This window comes from Eucyclogobius newberryi, unplaced genomic scaffold, assembly GCF_026437365.1.
Source record: "Eucyclogobius newberryi isolate DKJ021-1_F unplaced genomic scaffold, fEucNew1.0.hap1 SCAF_7, whole genome shotgun sequence".
Lineage (NCBI taxonomy): Eukaryota > Metazoa > Chordata > Actinopteri > Gobiiformes > Gobiidae > Eucyclogobius > Eucyclogobius newberryi.
This window is the reverse complement of record NW_027316389.1, coordinates 29,642,119-29,660,608: the sequence shown is the minus strand read 5'-3', so window position 1 is coordinate 29,660,608 and position 18,490 is coordinate 29,642,119. Positions and strand designations below refer to the sequence as shown.

General features: G+C 38.7%; 1 protein-coding gene across 1 annotated transcript; it reads right to left on the bottom strand.

The window, feature by feature from the left end:
* Positions 1–1,451: 1,451 nt before the first annotated feature.
* iqub (IQ motif and ubiquitin domain containing) lies at positions 1,452–18,490 on the bottom strand. Its single transcript, XM_072434436.1, has 13 exons — positions 18,343–18,490; positions 18,129–18,233; positions 16,791–16,925; positions 15,674–15,868; positions 14,948–15,117; positions 10,020–10,175; positions 9,076–9,286; positions 8,206–8,381; positions 7,606–7,776; positions 6,281–6,457; positions 4,034–4,282; positions 2,861–3,046; positions 1,452–1,685 (listed from the first exon to the last, which is right to left on the bottom strand). Exons 1-13 carry the CDS (start codon positions 18,488–18,490, stop codon positions 1,488–1,490), a joined length of 2,277 nt encoding a protein of 758 aa, XP_072290537.1. The 3' UTR covers positions 1,452–1,487.

Genomic DNA, 18,490 nt, shown 5'->3' with positions numbered 1-18,490 from the left:
GAGGTTTTGGCTCACACTAAGACCACACGTGAACATGAACATGAAAACATGAAACCAGAGCCAGAACTTTCCAAGGCATCAAGAAATCCTTCTCTTACTTTGCTCTTACGCATTTTGAGTACTTGAATTGTACAATATGAGTATGCAATAATTGTTTAATAGAATGGTAAATTGTGACAAAGAGATTCTGTAGCAGATGAAATACTGCAATACAAATTATAATATGGTTTAAAGCACATACCAATGCATCATTTTATTTTCATATTATGGAGTAAGCAGGAGATTTTGCAGACCAGAACATAAAACGAAGGTTACGTATGTAACTACGATTCCATGAATCCCACATGACTACCAGAAGGGCAGTGCTGCAGTTCGAGTAGTTCAGTCATTCATTTTCTACTGCTTGTTCCGTTTTTGGGGTCGCGGGTGACCTATCCCAGTGACTTTGGGCCTTAGGCGGGGTACAGCCTGGACAGTGGCCAACTCGTCGCAGGGCCAACACAGAGACATAGACATGACGGACAACCATTCACTCTCACTTCACTCTCACATTCATTAGGGCCAATTTAGAGTTGCCAATTTTCCTAACACATGCATGTCTTTGGACGGTGGGAGGAGCCGGAGAACCCGGAGAGAACCCATGGTAACACGGGGAGGACATGCAGACTCCACCCAGAGAGATCATGTGATGTTGGTCTGGTCCGCCTTTGCCACCGTGCAACCCAGTTCGAGTAGTAATACCAATAAAAAGTAATACCCGCTATGTACTCCCGAGCACACACCTCACTGAGAAGAAGGATTCCTGGAGAACTACACGCGGAGCGGCAGCATTGACGTTGTAGAATCTGGTAAAAGTGCCTAGCGTAACCCACGATGCAGCATCACATAGAGTTCCCAACGGAACCCCCTTCTGGTAGAAAGAGCCTACATGCCAGACGGCGGGTGGAATCCTGTGCTGTCACACAGCGTTCCACCCTGTGGTGCAGGCATCGGTGGTAAACACCTCTCTGTGACACATCACCCAGCCCATGGGGACCCCTTCTGACAAGTAGTGCCTGTCCCTCCATGGGCCCAGTCCTTGTAAGCATTGCTACGTCACCCAAAGCATTTGTCTTCGGTGCCATATGGCATCCAGGTGGAAACTGTTCAGCCATCGCTCAATGCAGTAGACTCAATAATCAATACTCACAAGCATATTGAAATACCTTCAAAATCTCCCAGGGAAATGTAGACTGTCGCAGTCCTTGGAGGGCGAAATCCTTAGCTCCAACCAACAAGGTAATAGGACGTCAAGCAACTGAAAACAATTGAAGTTCTTTGCTATGGCTAAGCCATGCGGTACAAACCACACGTGAGCAGATAAAGAGAACAGAGCAATGGATGACGGGGGCGGCGTCCAGCTACTCAAACTACTTAAACTGCACATGGGAGGGAACATTCAGTGCTTCAGGAGGAATGGAATTGAGCAACGAACCGCAGGACATCTCTTAATGATCCGATGCTGCCACGGTGTGTGTGGCGCATATGCCTGTTGCCGTGGTAATGGGCTTGGATACAAGTTGGTTTCTGAGCACGGCGTTGGGCTCTAAGTCCATGTGCTCTGCGATGGCAGGTATCTCACTGAAGTGTTGTTTGGCCAGAAGATGCCGCTGCTCGATCCGGAATACAAACTCTGCCTCGTACGCCTGGACAAAAAAAGAACAATTGTAAATTGTAACTAAACAGGACCATGAACACAGCCTCACAAGTGTTTGAATCAACTTCAATTAATATTTTTTTTGATTTTTAAAACTATCTATTATAAACTTATCAGGCTGTGCTTCCTGATGTGTGCATTGTGTCACCATAGCAACAGTGGATCCATTACTATGTCTATCCTCCGTAGACATACATAGTTACCTCAGTGGGATGTCACTGCAAAGTATCAAGATCTCCAATATCAATATTAGCACTGTTGTGTTCTTATTTTATGTTGAAAATGGAGTCCAAGAAATGTGAGTTGATAAAAAAAAAGGAAGTCAGGACGTACTGTTAAATAATACAAAGACAGAAACAAACAATGCAGGTCCTTTCCACCTTTTCCTCCTCTCTGAAAAAAAGTCTTTCTCCTCGCTGTTTCATCACGTTCATATTTCAGCCTCTTTTACTCTAAATCTACTTTGCTGTCACTTCCACTCATGCAGCGCAGTCTTCCCTGCTCGGCTTCACCTCCATCTCCTGAAACACCAGCCAGAGCTTGTAGTCTGCGCCTTCACACCTGTCAGAGTCCAATTTTATCCAATACTTTTGCGAGTTTAGTTCCCAGTGGCCCCAACTTTATTGTGAGAGGATACATTTCACTAGATGGTTCACCAGTTACATCATTAAACAGGTTGCGTTCAACAGATTGCGTTATATTTTAAAATCCCTAGTTTAAAATGAAGCGAATAAACAGATATGATAGAATTTGATATTTAAGTCAGATTACAGATTTGCCGACCTGCGTTCTTGGTTCTTACGTCTGGAATTACTGACATGAAAGAAAAACTGGTCACAGAGTTCTCAAAAAACTGTAACATTATTTCTTCACGAAAGGTTCATAAAGTGGTGCCATTATTTGACACCAAAGGCATGATTGTTGTCAGTAAAAGGCCTTAAATCCACAGCATGAATATGGCTTGTGTAATATGGCTCACAGAAATACTGTAATGATAAAGTTCAACATTTTGGATCAAAATGTTGAATTTTATATTTGTTTCAAAAACAGTACAAATTCCAGAATGTGGAAGTATTAATACAAATACAATGCACATTATGCAACCAAATAGTTCAGGCAGGGAAACGTTTAGGAATTCAAAGAATAAAGTTGTATCAAACAAACCTTGTAAACGTCTTTTAGCTGATCATGGGCCACTGCTTCCTCTTTGGACAATAGAATGCAGTTCCAGGGGCTCCAGTTCTTCAGTTTATCCCATCGAACTAACACCAGGTTGTACAGGTCATAGCAGTCCAACAGCGCCGACTGCTTTGACCAGATCACATCAATCAAATAGCGAATGTCCTCCACCTAAAGAAGGAAACAAATGCATGAAATTACAATGGACTAGAGAGAGAGAAAAACAAGTGAAGCTGTGTGGAGGTGAAATCACTTGGGCTGTACCGAAGTTAGTACATTTACATTTTAAAAGAATTTATTCAGGTGAAACTTGTTTTGAAAGTTGTTGTTGCTCGCTTCACCAAGACAACTCTGGCTCCAGAAAGTTGTGAAAATTTGAATTCAACTCAACTCAACACTTAAAGGCATTTGAATACTGCAAAGGGTTTGAAATTAACTTGTTTTGTTTTTTGTTTTAAAGTAAAAATCAAGTACAGCGCCTTTAATGAGCAACTACAAGACTAGATTTATTTAAAGTAACATAACAAATGAATATCATTTTAAAAAATATCCCTATTTGAGGCCAATGTGGGACATTATTCAGACAACTTAAGTGCTGATAAGACATCTGTATGGCCAGAATAGAGCTCAGGATACATTAGCCAAAACAACATTGAAAAAGCTGCAAAAGCATAGTGACAACCTGAAAAAACACTTACTGGTAAATACAATATCACACTTTAGTGTCACAATACTTTTGAACAAATGCTATGTATTTAGCGTCTTAAAAACTCCATTGGTTTAACATTAGGTTAATTGAAAATGTTGATGATATAGTATAGTATTTACTTGTATTATATTTAACAAGTTGTGTAGGATACTTTTTATAGTAAATTGTTTTTTCTGCTATTCAGTAATAAACATCACATCATCTCAATCATCATTTTACAGGTTATTCATTGTAAACTGTTCCAAACTCCCGCATAGAGGCATTTCACTGTAGTAAGCAAGTGGCTTTTCATTTAGTGTTTTTATTTTAGGGAAATGCATATATATATATTTGTTACGATTTGTGTATGACCCAGAGTATCTAATTTTCTTGCAAACAAGTACAAGAGACATAAGCCAACCACCAAAGTAAAAACACTCATTAACCATTACATTTATATTTTTTTGTACCTGCATAATGAATGGAATCTTGGAGTTTTTGTTCAGCTGCAGTTCCTCTAATCTAAGCCTCTTCAGGAAGTGTTTGTAGCAGGAGACTTCCTCCCGTTTTCGTCCGATGTTGTCGAGTCGTCCACAGTCCCTGCAGCGGATGTCCCGGGCGGAGCGGAGCGAGGGGCTGAAGCTGCTCTTGGGCAGGTAACGTTTGCAGCTACGGCACAGGAGCATCTTGTTCTTTAGCCTGGACTCATCCTGAGGAACCTGCAAAGAAATACACTTTATACTTAGTAGCAATAAACAGACACACAAATAATTACTCTGAGAAATCATACATTACATACATACAAATATTATAATTAAACAAATGAGAATATGGTAGAATTTTTTTCAGAAGGTTTGTTTTGAACAATGTTTTGAAATTGAGATGTTTTTTGTCATTTGGAAGCCAATAACAATGTGAACATACTGGTCTTATACTGCAAAGGACAACAGAGCAGAGCAACTCAAAACTAGTCTTGAAAGTAAACACGTTTTTTGATGATTATGTTGATATAAAAATATATATATATATATATATATTATTATCATTTCTAATCCTGGCCCCTAGAGAGGTACCCATTGATCATGTCCAAATCTACCTCAATTTACATAAATGAAAACTTACATAAATGAGAGACTCCGGATGTCAGTAATGAGGGAAGAAAAAGCCATGGGTAATTTTACCGTCATCATTGATGATTTATGTCATTGTGAAACCGAAAAAAGACAGTGGACCCAGATCTTAACAGACTCTTTGATCTGGATTGTATTTTACAAGGGCAAAAGTGTACAAAAATGAAAAGTTTAAGCTTCCCAAATTTGAAAATAATTAAATATTTGAAATCTATTTGTCAACAGCTTACATCATATTTGTATAACTGAAACATAACTGAGACACAGATTCAAGGATATTTAGAAATCAGTATGGAAGTGGTGTAGCTTTTTATATTCACCAGTTACACAGAAGGGATTTTATGGTTTCACGTGCATTTAACCCATCTCAAGCCTATTTTAAGTGGCTGTTACTACAAACCACCTCGTTTAACTATTCAGTATCTATTTGCTTGTTTGTAGTACCCGTCCATTGAGGAAAAGGTTGAGAGACATACCTTTTTTATCATTTAACACAAATGGTGAATCTACCAACACAAGTCAGTTGTGCGGGTGCAGCAAAGTCTTCTACTTATGGATCACACATTCACTAATTCTGTGGAGCCTTGTTCAAAGGTCATATTTGTTCTAATGGGTTTTAGTGGCCATAAAGTTATTGCAGTTCCAAGAAAAGCAAAATTCTAAAGAAACTGACCAAAAGGGATTCAGAAAAGCAGTTATAAAGCCTTCAAAGAACACAAATATAGTGTATTGAGTAAGCAAGGTTAACTGGGACTGCATAACAGACTTGAGTGATGTGGAAAAAGCTTCTGTGATAATGTTCTCAATAGAAGAATTTGTGGTAAACACATGGCAATAAAACCAAATTCAGCAGATTATGACTGGAGAGAAAAGCTTCACATGTTTTTAAAGGACCATAAACCATTTGGTGTTGATCAGAGGTAAAATCGATTGTTTAGGCTGTCTGCACGGATTATAGCTTCCAAAAATGTTTAATGAGCCATTGTCAGACCCAAATTGTAGGCCAATCATCATTCTGTCAGCATTAAGTCATAGTATAAGCAGATTCAACATTATTTTATGGTTAATGGTTTTCTCTCTGAATTTAAACACGAGGCAACTTTGAAGCAAATGGCGATGTTTTACTGCTGTCTTCTCACATTTTATTAAAGAAACTATCCGGATATGGTTTTAAATTACCTGCTCTTAAGTGGGTTGGAAAAGATCTGTCAAATAGCAACAGTGTGTGCTTTTCAGTCTGTTGGACATTAAAACGCTAAAATGGGGTGTTCTCAAGGCAGCCATCTAGGGCCACTTTTCTCTGTTATATTTAGTAATGAGCCGATCTGAAATATGTTCTGGAAAAAGCATCAGGTGTTCATAAATGCTGATGATACAAGTATTTATTTGTCTGTTGTAATGTAGCGGAGTTGAACTAGGGCTGAGAGATCTGACAATGGTTTATAAATTGGTTGATGAAAAGTTATTGCTTTATTTGTTCTGGGATCTCTACTCAGAATACACATGGACGTTTAGAGCAAACATGAATAGCATGAAATAGCCCCGGCAGTCATTTTGCTCTGTCCGTAATGTTTTTGCTTGTTTTACCTTGCGCATCTTGGCCACTTGGGGGTTAAAGGAAGGTGTTTTGATGTACTGGAGGAGCAGGGTGTTGATCCTCTGCCTCAGTCCCTCCAGCTTCGAGGCTTTGGTATAGCGGGGCATCAGATCCACTTCTCTGTCCACCAGATCCACCAGGTCCCGTGTCAGCTCACAGTCGTGCTCCTGCTCAGCCACAAAATATAAAACACTGAATAACTGAATGTGTTATTTTTGCATTACTTCCTTTCTCAAAGTCGCTCGGGGAAAAAAAAAGCTCCACATATTTAGGAATAAGTAATGAAGTGATTACCGAAATACTGTGCACATAACAATGTGTCTTTTCCATTAAATGCATTAACATAATTTTAGCAACAAAATAATTGAAGGTCTCTGAATAATAAGTGATCAGAATACTGAAGACAGAATCATTTAGATTCTCAAAAAATGTAACGGCAAAACAAATCTAAACAATTAGTCATAATCAAAATACTAATCATAGTTTGCAATTGCATAAATGTTTAGATTGGAACTTTTCTGGTAGAGGGTATACCACCTGCTTATCTCCATGGAAAGGTAATTGCTTTGCCAAGAATTTTAAAATATAGCGGTAGATACATGTGTCATAATAGGGGGCGTGGTCGCATGTGGGGGAAACTGGAGAAGAACCTGTTTTCACTCTTTTAATGCGTTTCCTTTTGAATGATATGTATTTTAAACACAACTAATTCAAGTCTTAATGGAGGTTGTGGACTTATCCTTACTTTATTCTTCTCCATGTCTTCGTGTCTGTATTTGGCACAGTATACTAACAGCATTTGCTGAACAGTGAATGATAGAGAAGCTCTTCTACATTGAAATTAATTGATTACTTCCCCCACAAAGATCTGTTGGATGCCGACTGCAATAATTATGGCATTAGTCTCGTCTGTCTTGTTTTTTTCCAAAGCAACACACTTGAATTTGCAATAATATACATGGAGACAAGGAGAAGTACCATAATGCTATGAGTTTTCAGGAAGGGCTGGAAAGCATGCTAATAACTTTACAAAGTGGAAATTAATTCAGACATGGATATGACTTTTCTGGTGGCAGGTAATCTACACCTGTTTTTCTCCATGAAGACGTTATTGCTGTCTGGAATGTTCCACAGTATGGCATTAAACCACTTCTTTGTATGCATGCTTACTGTGAGCGGGATCGCCTCTCCACATACTGTATCCGACCTGTAACTTGCCATACTCGCAAAGCAATAACACCAACATGGAGACACCGTACTCTCCACCAGAAAAGTTACGCAGTGCACCTTTAAGCATAACCGTGTAAATGATAACCTTGATAATGCGTTTGAGCCTCGTCAGGACTTCCAGTCGATTGTCTTGTTTGATGGGTGAAGTGCTGACGTCGTGGTACAGATCTCTCAGCTCTCTGGCTCTGATGGTGTCCAGCGTGTCCATCTCGATCTGCTTTCCGCTGGCTGATTTCCATTGAATCGGGGTGGCAGACTGCAAGAACACACCGCTTCTGTTTGTGACAGGTTTTCCAATATGTTGTGACTTAAGATAATGTTTGGCTTTTCGAGTACCACCAACTCTATACCCGGACTTAATCTGAATCTAAATTTGGACTAAACATGATCTAATATGACGCTAAACCCTGAAGAGCTGGATGATTATAGCTTACTTTACATGAGCAGCATCATAAATCAGTCAGTCAAAGTCACTTTTCTTCTTAGGATTTAGGATTAATTTAATAAAAGTAAAGTTCTGGATCTAAACTTGGACTAGAACAAAACAGGACCAAACCAGGTCCACATCAGAAACAAACCGAAATAAAACCATGTGTCTAGAGAATGATAGCACTTTTCTACTCCTATTGGTTTGATCATAAACATGAATGATAATAGTGTATAGCATGTGACCGTGACCTCTGACCTTGTCTAGAAAGTTCATAAGGCTCCTAGCTGCGTTGGTTTTCTCAAAGATGATCCATCTTTGTCCGATGGTCTTGATGTACTCCTGCTCTTGGTCCAGCAGTGAGCAGAGTGCAGCCTTTCTCTCCGCTCCTCTCAGGGTGGTATTGATCCGCTCCTCCTCCTCTTTTCTCCACTCTGGAAAAATAGATACCATTTATATCTTACAGTAATCTACATGTTTGAGCCAATTTGTGCATTGAAAAAGTATTTTTGTTTCAGAGAATTACAGTAGCCAACAGAGTTTCAGTTAATCACATGCACCTTTTGTTGAAAATCAAACAGGACCATGAAACATTCATTTAGTATGATTTTCTTGAGCTTTCAGACCATTTAAAAACGGATCAGGCTGTGTTTGCTAATGTGTGCCTTGTGTCACCATGGTAACTGTAGAACTCATAGTCAAATGTTCCCCAGCAGTGTGACGCCACTACAAAGTATCAATAATATCAAGTTGCTAAATGTGGTTACAGCAACACTAGTTTTATTGTTTTATTAATGCCAGTATTTTTTGAGATTTTTGAATGGTTCACTTCATTGTCGGGTTGTTTGTGGCCGTCTGCTTCATTTAAGTTTCAAAATGCGGCCCTCAGTGGAAAAAGTTTGGACACCCCTGTTCTATGGGTTAGTGGTAAAACAGGGCAGCAGGTTAGTTTGTACTCAATTCACATGACATAAAATAATCAAAATATGCCCGAAATATCAGCTCAAAAATATCGGCAGAGTTCATCAGCCATTGGTTTCTCTGGATATCACAATCCATACTTGCATCGGCCTTAAAAAAACCCCATAAAATCTCTAAAACTGATATTATGTATTATTCTCCTCTCACTCTCGAGGGCGTTGTACAGAAGGTTGAAGTCCTCTCTCCTCTCAGGGTTGTTCCAGCGCCTCCTTCTGTCGTGGAGCTGCTCCTCCATTTCTTCTATCCTGCGTTGCTCCTGTGCATCCATCCAGGCCAGCCTCCGGTCCCTGTCCCTCTTCAGATGTCCTACTGCCTCTTGGGCCAGCCAGCGCCGGACCGCAGTCTGAAGGCAGATCACCTATGGAAGTGCAGAGTTAAAAAAAAAAAAAAAGTGTGCGATGTTTGTTTTGGCAAGTACGTATCTGAAGAGTGTTGACCGTACAGATTGGGCAATATTGACAAAGATTAGTTCAATAGCTCAATTTTTTTTGTATTATCTCTATAATGATATTCATATTTTAACAAAGCATCAGGAATATGCTAAAATGTGCCCGTAAATGTCTTGTTCAGGAGTCACACAAAACACAAATCTCTCCAAAAAAAAAAAAAATGTAACCTCAAAACGGAAGAAATACTGTATAACTTAATAATTAATACTTTTTGAGGTCATTTTTAATAGCTTGAGTTATTGATCATGATATACTCGATATTCTAATTTTGCAAGCAAGCAGGTGGTTTTTCAAAGTATTTCATTGCAACAAAAACAGCAGTAATTAAATACATGCTTTAAACATAGTCAAATGTTTGGCTGAAATGTTAAATAGTCAAATATCAATTTTTAGTTCATGTAGAACCGCAACTAAACCACAGCATTTTTTAACCTTAATCAAATGTCAAAAACTGTATGTACTCTAGTCTCTATGGTAACCAAAGAGGTACATTGCTATAAGCTTCTATATGCTGCCTGTTGTGCATTTAAGACTATATTTTCAGGAATAAATGGTTTACATTTTAAGAGCCTGTATTGGAACATCTCATCACGTCGTCTTGTTTGTCTCCGTTTCCATTTCGGATTGGCTTTTATGACTTACTGCTTTGAGTCTGCACCGGTGGTACTCTGCCGCTGTGGTGTAGGCTCCGGGGGTCACCAGTTTGTCGTTGGTACAGGAGACGTAACAGCCGATCATAGTCATCTGTGTGCCCACATCTGCCGCGCACTGCTGAGCCTGGGACTTCATCTCCGCTGTCTGAAGCACAAAGGGAGAAGGTTTGCTTTGACAGTACGGCAGGGCTGTTTATTAGTTTATTTAGAATATTAAAGCTTGGTATTTGTTTTGATTCTCCCAATAATGATAATCAGAAAAGTGTTAAACATGCCTGTAAATGAGGTTAGTTGAAGTAAATAATAGACGTGGATGGAGTGGAAAATCAACCACAAAAGTGCAGAAATATCACATTATTTGATTTGATTATACGCTTCAGTTTGTTTTATGAATCATCAACTCGCATCCTTTCTTATAATAGCATTCTTTATATTATCTTGTTGTCTTTGCTCTCATCTAAGTACCACATGCTGCAATTGATCAAATATAAAAAACTGTATCATTCTGGAATAATCTTTGGTTTCTCCTGCTTTTGACTTGCTTCCATAATCACATTATTTTGACAAATTGTAACACTTGTAAAAGGATCAAAATAAGTACATTTATAGAACTTTTGATAAAATCTTAGTTGGGCTGATTAATCTGAATAATTGTTACAAATGAACTATTAAAGTAATTGTTGACTCTTAATCATTATCTGGACAAAAAAGACTCTAAAGCACAAGCCATAATATGTTTTTATAATCAAAATGTCAGAAAAGAAAACAAATAGTTGTATTTTCATTTGGTTTATCTTTCCTTCATTTATTTTACTTTTGACAGACTGCAATAAAAATAATTAATTTGACTTGAAATATAAAAAAAAAATCAAATCATTGCTCACTAGTCAACCACTTAAATAATTAGTTTCAGCCCTAATCTTGTCATTGACCTTTCACCTTGCAAATGACCCTACACACACCTTCTTTAAATGACATGAACAAGTAGGAAATAATTTATTTCAAACAACACAGAAGCAACATGACTGAAATTTCTGGTGAATGAAATTACTGTCTTCTCTGTCACTGCCGTTGTAATGAGGATGTACAAACAGCTCATTATAAATGACAGGTCAGTGGGCAATATGACACGGGCCTGTATTTCTCATTACGGATTTGTGTGTACCTGTGTGTACCTGTGTGTACCTGTGTGTACCTGTGTGTACCTGTGTGTACCTGTGTGTACTTGTACTGTGTGCAACGAAGCAGCCAATAGAGGTACAACCCGCGTCAATGTGAGTCACTCCAATTTAAAATAATACAATCAATTACTTGGAGGGAATACATGACACTGATTAGGTATAAAGTGAAAATAAATAATTCAATAAATAAATAAGGGTATCTCACTTTTAAAAGTTTAAAGAAGACATGCTTTTTGAAATATTTAGCATGAAATGAAAACACATATATTCATTATTAACAGGTCCATTGGCTTCCTGTTCAAAACTGCAGAACTTATTAAAAAAAAAAAAAAAAAAAAGGCTATGTGACATTTTTTGAGCTCAACATTCTAGATTTTTTTTTTGTATTTGCAAGCAAGTACAGAGCAGAGAGCGGAGATAGGTGGTGTGTGAAAACAGATATTTTTGGAGCTCTCGTACCTCAGCTGCAGGAAAGTACAGGATTTTTTCAAACAGACAAATCAATCAAACTTCAACTTAAACTAATGATGAGAAAACACAGCTGTAATACGTTTAAAAGCTCATAATAGTACATATACATATACTTTTTACATGCCTCTAAAATGCCTCTAAAATGTGGGCAAAATGTACCGGTATGTGACCCAATGACACAAGCAGGGGATTTGTGGCTGCTACAAAAGAGAGGAGGATAAAGTAAATGTTTGTTAAATAATGAGGGCAGAGCGGTCGGGTTTGTTCATGATGGGTGTTTTAAATGCTCAAAAATCCACTGAATACATCTAGTTCTTTTTGTCTCCATGGAACTAGACATTTTACGTTTAATGTGATACTTTGGAACAATCTAATCAAAACAATATAATTTTCATGGAGTCAAACAAGTGGCGTACCGTCCAGCAGAAATGCTACATAGTGCATCTTTAAAAAAAGATAAAGGCATATATAGTATCTACAAAGTATTGCAATAGTAATCCTTTTTTTTTCACAGTATTGTTTCAAAGGCCAGAGAAGGCTATGGTGACACTGAAGGAACAAAACATAATCTTGAACTAGAACTATCGAACTATTTCAACTTCAACATTCTTTTCTCTATTTTGAAGTTTTATTTGACTCGTGGGACTTCTTTGACAAGACATCAGAGTGGAATGAGGGTGAAGATTGAGAAGGACAGACTTTCTAGTCAAAATTATGGAGTTGGGATACAAACCATAGGCTGTATGTATAAGTGGACAGCGCTAGCCCGTTAGGGTCTTTTCTGCTGCTGTCACACTTGTCATTCTGGACTTAAAATCTGTAATGATCCTGGTGTTTTTATTTTTGCTATACAGTGTTCTTGTAGTCTATACAGTGTTCTTGTAGTCTATACAGTGTTCTTGTAGTCTATACAGTGGTCTTGTAGTCTATACAGTGGTCTTGTAGTCTATACAGTGGTCTTGTAGTCTATACAGTGGTCTTGTAGTCTATACAGTGTTCTTGTAGTCTATACAGTGTTCTTGTAGTCTATACAGTGTTCTTGTAGTCTATACAGTGTTCTTGTAGTCTATACAGTGGTCTTGTAGTCTATACAGTGGTCTTGTAGTCTATACAGTGGTCTTGTAGTCTATACAGTGGTCTTGTAGTCTATACAGTGGTCTTGTAGTCTATACAGTGGTCTTGTAGTCTATACAGTGTTCTTGTAGTCTATACAGTGGTCTTGTAGTCTATACAGTGTTCTTGTAGTCTATACAGTGGTCTTGTAGTCTATACAGTGGTCTTGTAGTCTATACAGTGTTCCTGTAGTCTATACAGTGTTCCTGTAGTCTATACAGTGTTCTTGTAGTCTATACAGTGGTCTTGTAGTCTATACAGTGGTCTTGTAGTCTATACAGTGGTCTTGTAGTCTATACTGTAGCGCGTTCAGCTGAGACCCAGTTAGCAAACCTGTCCCAAAGCCAAAACTTTAACCAGCAATTGATTAACCAAAATTCTAACCTTAACCTAACTGTAAAAACAGAAACATTTGCCATCATAGCCACCAGTGCAGGTTGTGTGGGTTGTGTGGGTTGGAAAAAAGTGTTTGGAGTTGCTCGCGTTAGCAACAGTTTGCTTGACAGCTAGCACGGCTCGTTGCTAAGCGGGAAGGAGCGGTTACCTTCTACAACCTTGCTCCTGATTAGTACCAAATCAGCCGCTTTAACTGCTATCCGGTGTAGGCTTCACTTGGCTGCAGCTGAACAGTATGGCGTCTCTAGGTCCATTCATTTATAGTGTATGATACAAACTCACAACGCTGAGGTCAGAACAGAACAGCCTGTGCCTCCCACAAGACCCAGGCCAAAGTGTACGACTTAAAGGACACATATTTTTCACTATTCATATTGTCATTATCCTTTAAACATGCTCTTGGGCATTTTGTGTTTCAGAACTTAAAATAATGTAACGGTATGTACTGAAAGCACACATTACTTTCCATCTGTGAGGAAATCCCTCAGGAATTGTGTTAGAGCTCCAGAGGAAATAAACAACTGCTGATGCAGACATGCAGCTACACAGCTATGATGAACATGATGATGGCAGAAATCCTCACAAGTCTGGCCATGATTTATGGTTTTAAAAACAGTGCAGAAGATCTCAGAGCTCGATACTTGTGACATCACAACAGGAATGGAGTGTTTTCTGAGGCAGAGGGAGAGGACTTACCGAACAAGATTGAGTCATCAAGTGTTTGATGTGGGAACAATGTTATAACATAGTTAAAACCTCATAAAAGGCTCATTTTGGATCATGTGTGTCCCTTAACGTCGCATTTCAAATGTGTCAAACAATGTGTGTCTATGTTGGAAAATATTGTCATTAGGGAAAACCGGTTGATGGATGCTAACTAAGGAATAAGGAAATCGAGGCGAACTGAGCTGGAGCATATTCATAACAAAACATAATGAGAATAAATATCAGTGTGTTCCATGGATTAAAGGGATTTATCTGATAACTCGAAACACCCTGCTCCGGGGAAACATTGCATGTTCAAATCTTTGATAAAACAAACATCCTAGAAATGTCTTTGAAAGAGAATCTTCTGAGAGAAAAAAAATGTTGTTCTCTTTAATGATGGATGAAGGTGGTATTACAGGCAAAAGCCTGAGGGCATATTATAAATAACCCTGTGTTCCATGGGAAATGTTGGCTTTTTGGTCAAAATAAGTATAAAACATTATGTTAGTCACTATCCGTTGTTATAAACCCACCCACTCCCATTGAATTACCCATTAATATAGTGAACTATACAAAACAATCTTCCTCACATGTTTTGGGCCACTGTTTAACTTGGTTCTGTTGTAGGTCTGTGATGTTTAATGCATCACCAAACTATCATTTGTTGTGTTTATGATCCTAAAGACATCATTGTATGTCTGTCTCCTTAAATGCCATCGTTGCTAAAACATCTTCCTCAAAAAAAACCCTGGTGGTCCCACTTTCTTAGGCTGTTACTTCTTGATTGATTTTGAAAGGACTGATATTTACGTGTATCTGCATGGATTCATTGTTATGAAATTCCCCAACCATTTTCTCTCACTGCTCAGTTAAAAAAGGTCAAAAGCAACACCTTGTTCTATAATTCTCGCTCTTAAAAACACAAAAGGTTGACTGCCCTTTCGAGACGTATTGACCTTTAGATAAACCATATTCATCTCAAACCCTGTGTGCTTTAAGGCTTGTTTCAAGGTACTTTAGTTCATTTTAAACATATGTTGGTACGTACTTGTGCATCCCGGCTCACAACCTCCACCCCTCGGTCTGGCCTCTTCTGGGGCAGAGTCTGTGTGCTGGCGTGGTGGTACACAGCTCCACTCACACGATGCTTGTATCCACCCAAGAAAGCTTTCCTCTGTGGGGGACGCTGGATCTCAACTACCACCTGCTGAAAGTCATCTACAAGTGGACAGAAATGAAAATGTTTATTAAGCCATAGGCAATGTAAGTTCATTTCACAGAGCTTAATTTGTACACAAAGTAATTCAAAGTGTTTTACATGAAATTATTATAAAATCCAAATCCTTTCAGACTTGTGTACAGCTAAACAGAACTGTTTTAGTTTAGATTTGAACAGTCAGGAAGACTGTGGCAGACTTAAGCTGCATCAAACTGAAATGCTGATTCCCCATGTTTAGTCCCGACTCTGGCACTAGCAGGAGGCAGGACCATGTTTAGTCCCGACTCTGGCACCAGCAGGAGGCCGGTCCATGTTTAGTCCCGACTCTGGCACCAGCAGGAGGCCGGTCCATGTTTAGTCCTGACTCTGGCACCAGCAGGAGGCCGGTCCATGTTTAGTCCTGACTCTGGGCACCAGCAAGAGGCCCGAGCAGCAGCGTTCTGCAGCTCTCTTACAGGGAGGAGGCTGATACAGTAGTCTAACCCAGTGGTTCTCAACTTGATCATTACTTTAAACAGTTTAAAGTCTAAATGATCAGTCTTATTAGAATCCTACTTGAAGAGGATGTAGGGCACTCGTCTCCCCTCTGGACCCTCACAGTGATGACGTCGGGCATGTTGTCGTGCTCTGGAGGGCGAATGGGACGCAGAGGGTAAGTGTGTGGGTCAGCCGAGCTCATCTCCATTCGAGTGGAGCCGTGTGGTCGGACGCCGAGATCCATAAGAACCTGCTGGTCTTCTACAACTTGACCTGAAAAGAAACCACACAGAAATAATCAGTCGAGTTTCTCTTGTTTGACCATTTTGATGAAGTTTGGTCATGGGCAGTGACAATTGAAATAGTGCATCACAATTAGGAGGGAAAAAAGTTCAATTGCTGAAAGTTTAAAGTGTTATGGATATTTTTTGGTATAATATTTATTGAGATATTTCATTTATTTCATTGTATTTATTTATGTGTGAGCGACTTGCATTTTGTTACATTAGGAAGATGGGTAAATGAAAGTTATGGATATTTGTATTTAGAATGTAAGTACTGAATGAATGAATAAATTACATATTTAAAATTACACATCATTTTATCTAGAAAAGAACATCATGGAGAAGAATTTTTACTGCACAATCTGGTGAATGACGAGTATCTTTGTTGGCCATTTGACAAAATGGTCCATGAACAACTATTGTCTACCCTTTTAATAGCAATAAACTGTATTACTGTTTGTCATCTCATCCCTGGTGGTGACATAAGCAGAGGGAATTCCATAATCGAAACCTTTTGCTGTTAACAAATGCCAATGCTCATCTAAATTACTCAATAGTTTTTTACTAATAAAAATATGAATATAATATGACCACAGTTTTAGTTTGATAAATTGTTGTAAATTGAGACTAAAAATGTGTTCGTTGGGCAGCACATAAGCTTTTGAGTGGAATTGCCCATCTATGATATCAACAAGTTTTAAAGCTCAACGTTACACACTTGCCACTCGACTGGTATAAAACTATAACACTCATTCTATTTTTTATTTTAGTTGTAAATATATACCTTTTTGTTGTCCAAGCCAAATTTAAACTTTGGGTCCCATCCTTACATATTACCTCGACCAAACTACGTAGTTATCAGCAAAACGTGAAAACCCGTTATATACTATTCATTCCCGCCGTCCGCTTACCGTCGAGAAAGACCCGCAGCACCTCTGGAGGCACTCTCAGCTCCGAGGCCAGATGCTGCTTCAGCTCTCCGATGCTCAGTCCGATGGCAAAGGCTACGGTCATCACATGCCCCTCTGGCACTAGGACCACCTTCACTACAGCCAAGCACAACATCACAAACATGACGGTGATAGTAAATTCATACTTAGAGGTGGAAGAATACAGAAAATGTATACTAAAAATATAGTTACAGGGCTAAAAATGTACTCGATGCAGGTAGTGCGGTCAAATTTGCACTTGAACACATGAAAAATATTACTCAAAGTACTTACAGATCAATCTTTTAAACAAAATCTGATTCATTCAACTGCTAAACGTTGAATTAAGTTGTTTGAATCACAGTTTTCTGAGTTAAAGCAATAAGAGCGGGTGATGTAGTGCTATTTTGTGAGTTTTTTGGTAGAATGAAACAGAGAAAAATGTGGATTGGGATGATTGTTGGTTGTGATGTACTCAGTAACACATGATTTTAAAAGGTAACAAAAAAGTAGTACCGGTAGTCAATAAAGTACAATCATCTAAAAAAAATATCTCATTTACAGTAACTTGAGCACTTGTAAATATTTACCTTTCAGCCGTTACTACTGTATACTCAGTAGCTTTTACTTCAGTAACTTTTGAAAGAAACACTTTTGTTTTCGTTCTACTAATTACTTGAGTATATATATTTGATGGCGTAGCAGTACTCTTACTTGAGTAAACGTTTTGGCTCAAACTAGATGCTGTGCGTAATGGCCATCTTCTGGACAGTGGCCAGAACAATCACACCAACATTACGCCACTTTGAGAGGGGAAAAATTGCAACTTTGACAATGAATCCTGAAAAAACTACAAGACCGAGGATTACCAAACGTAACAGCAAGAATCAAACAAATATCTACAAAATTAACTTGATGACAAAAAAGAAACAAAAACATTCAAATAATTTGCAATATTTAAAATATCAAATGATTTGAACGTTTGTGTTTCTTTCACAGCTCCTTCAAATATGATAACGTTTTTCAATTTTACCAGGTCTATTCTTTGAAAATATCAGACTTTGAACATGATATATTTAATTTTAAATGATAAATGTGGTGTTACAACCAGATAACCACTCTAATTTGAGTAGTCGTAGGTCCATCTAAATACTTTTAACTTCTATGAGTAGGTGTTTGTACTTTTACTTGAGTAACATTAATAAGCAACGTTACTGGTATTTGAGTAACGTTACAGTTATTTGAGTACACATTGTGTCTGCTCTCCATCCACCTGTCAGTAGCACAATAGCTAACAGTTAGCACTCAACGCTAGCTCACCTGTCGCCGTAGAAGTTGCCACGTCATCACCACTCGACCGTAACTCTGCAGCCTGATCAGTCATTTCAGGTAGATCGGCTTGAGTTTCAGCTTCTTCTGCCACTTCTGACGTGGGGAAAACACAATCAGATATTCACACGTATATTCCAATCAAAATAAAATAAGTTGTCATCATCGATAGTTTGAATAGCCTGGCTCGTGTTGGTGGTCGCACCTGTGGTAAGATCCCGCGGCTGCAGTTTGTCGCCCTCTGGTGGCTCATACGCAGAACGCACCTGAGCTGGCTGCGTTTCCTCCGTCGCGTTTTCTTCCACACCTTGGCTTCCCGTTTGCGCCATCGATAGAGCGCTTTCCTCCGACAT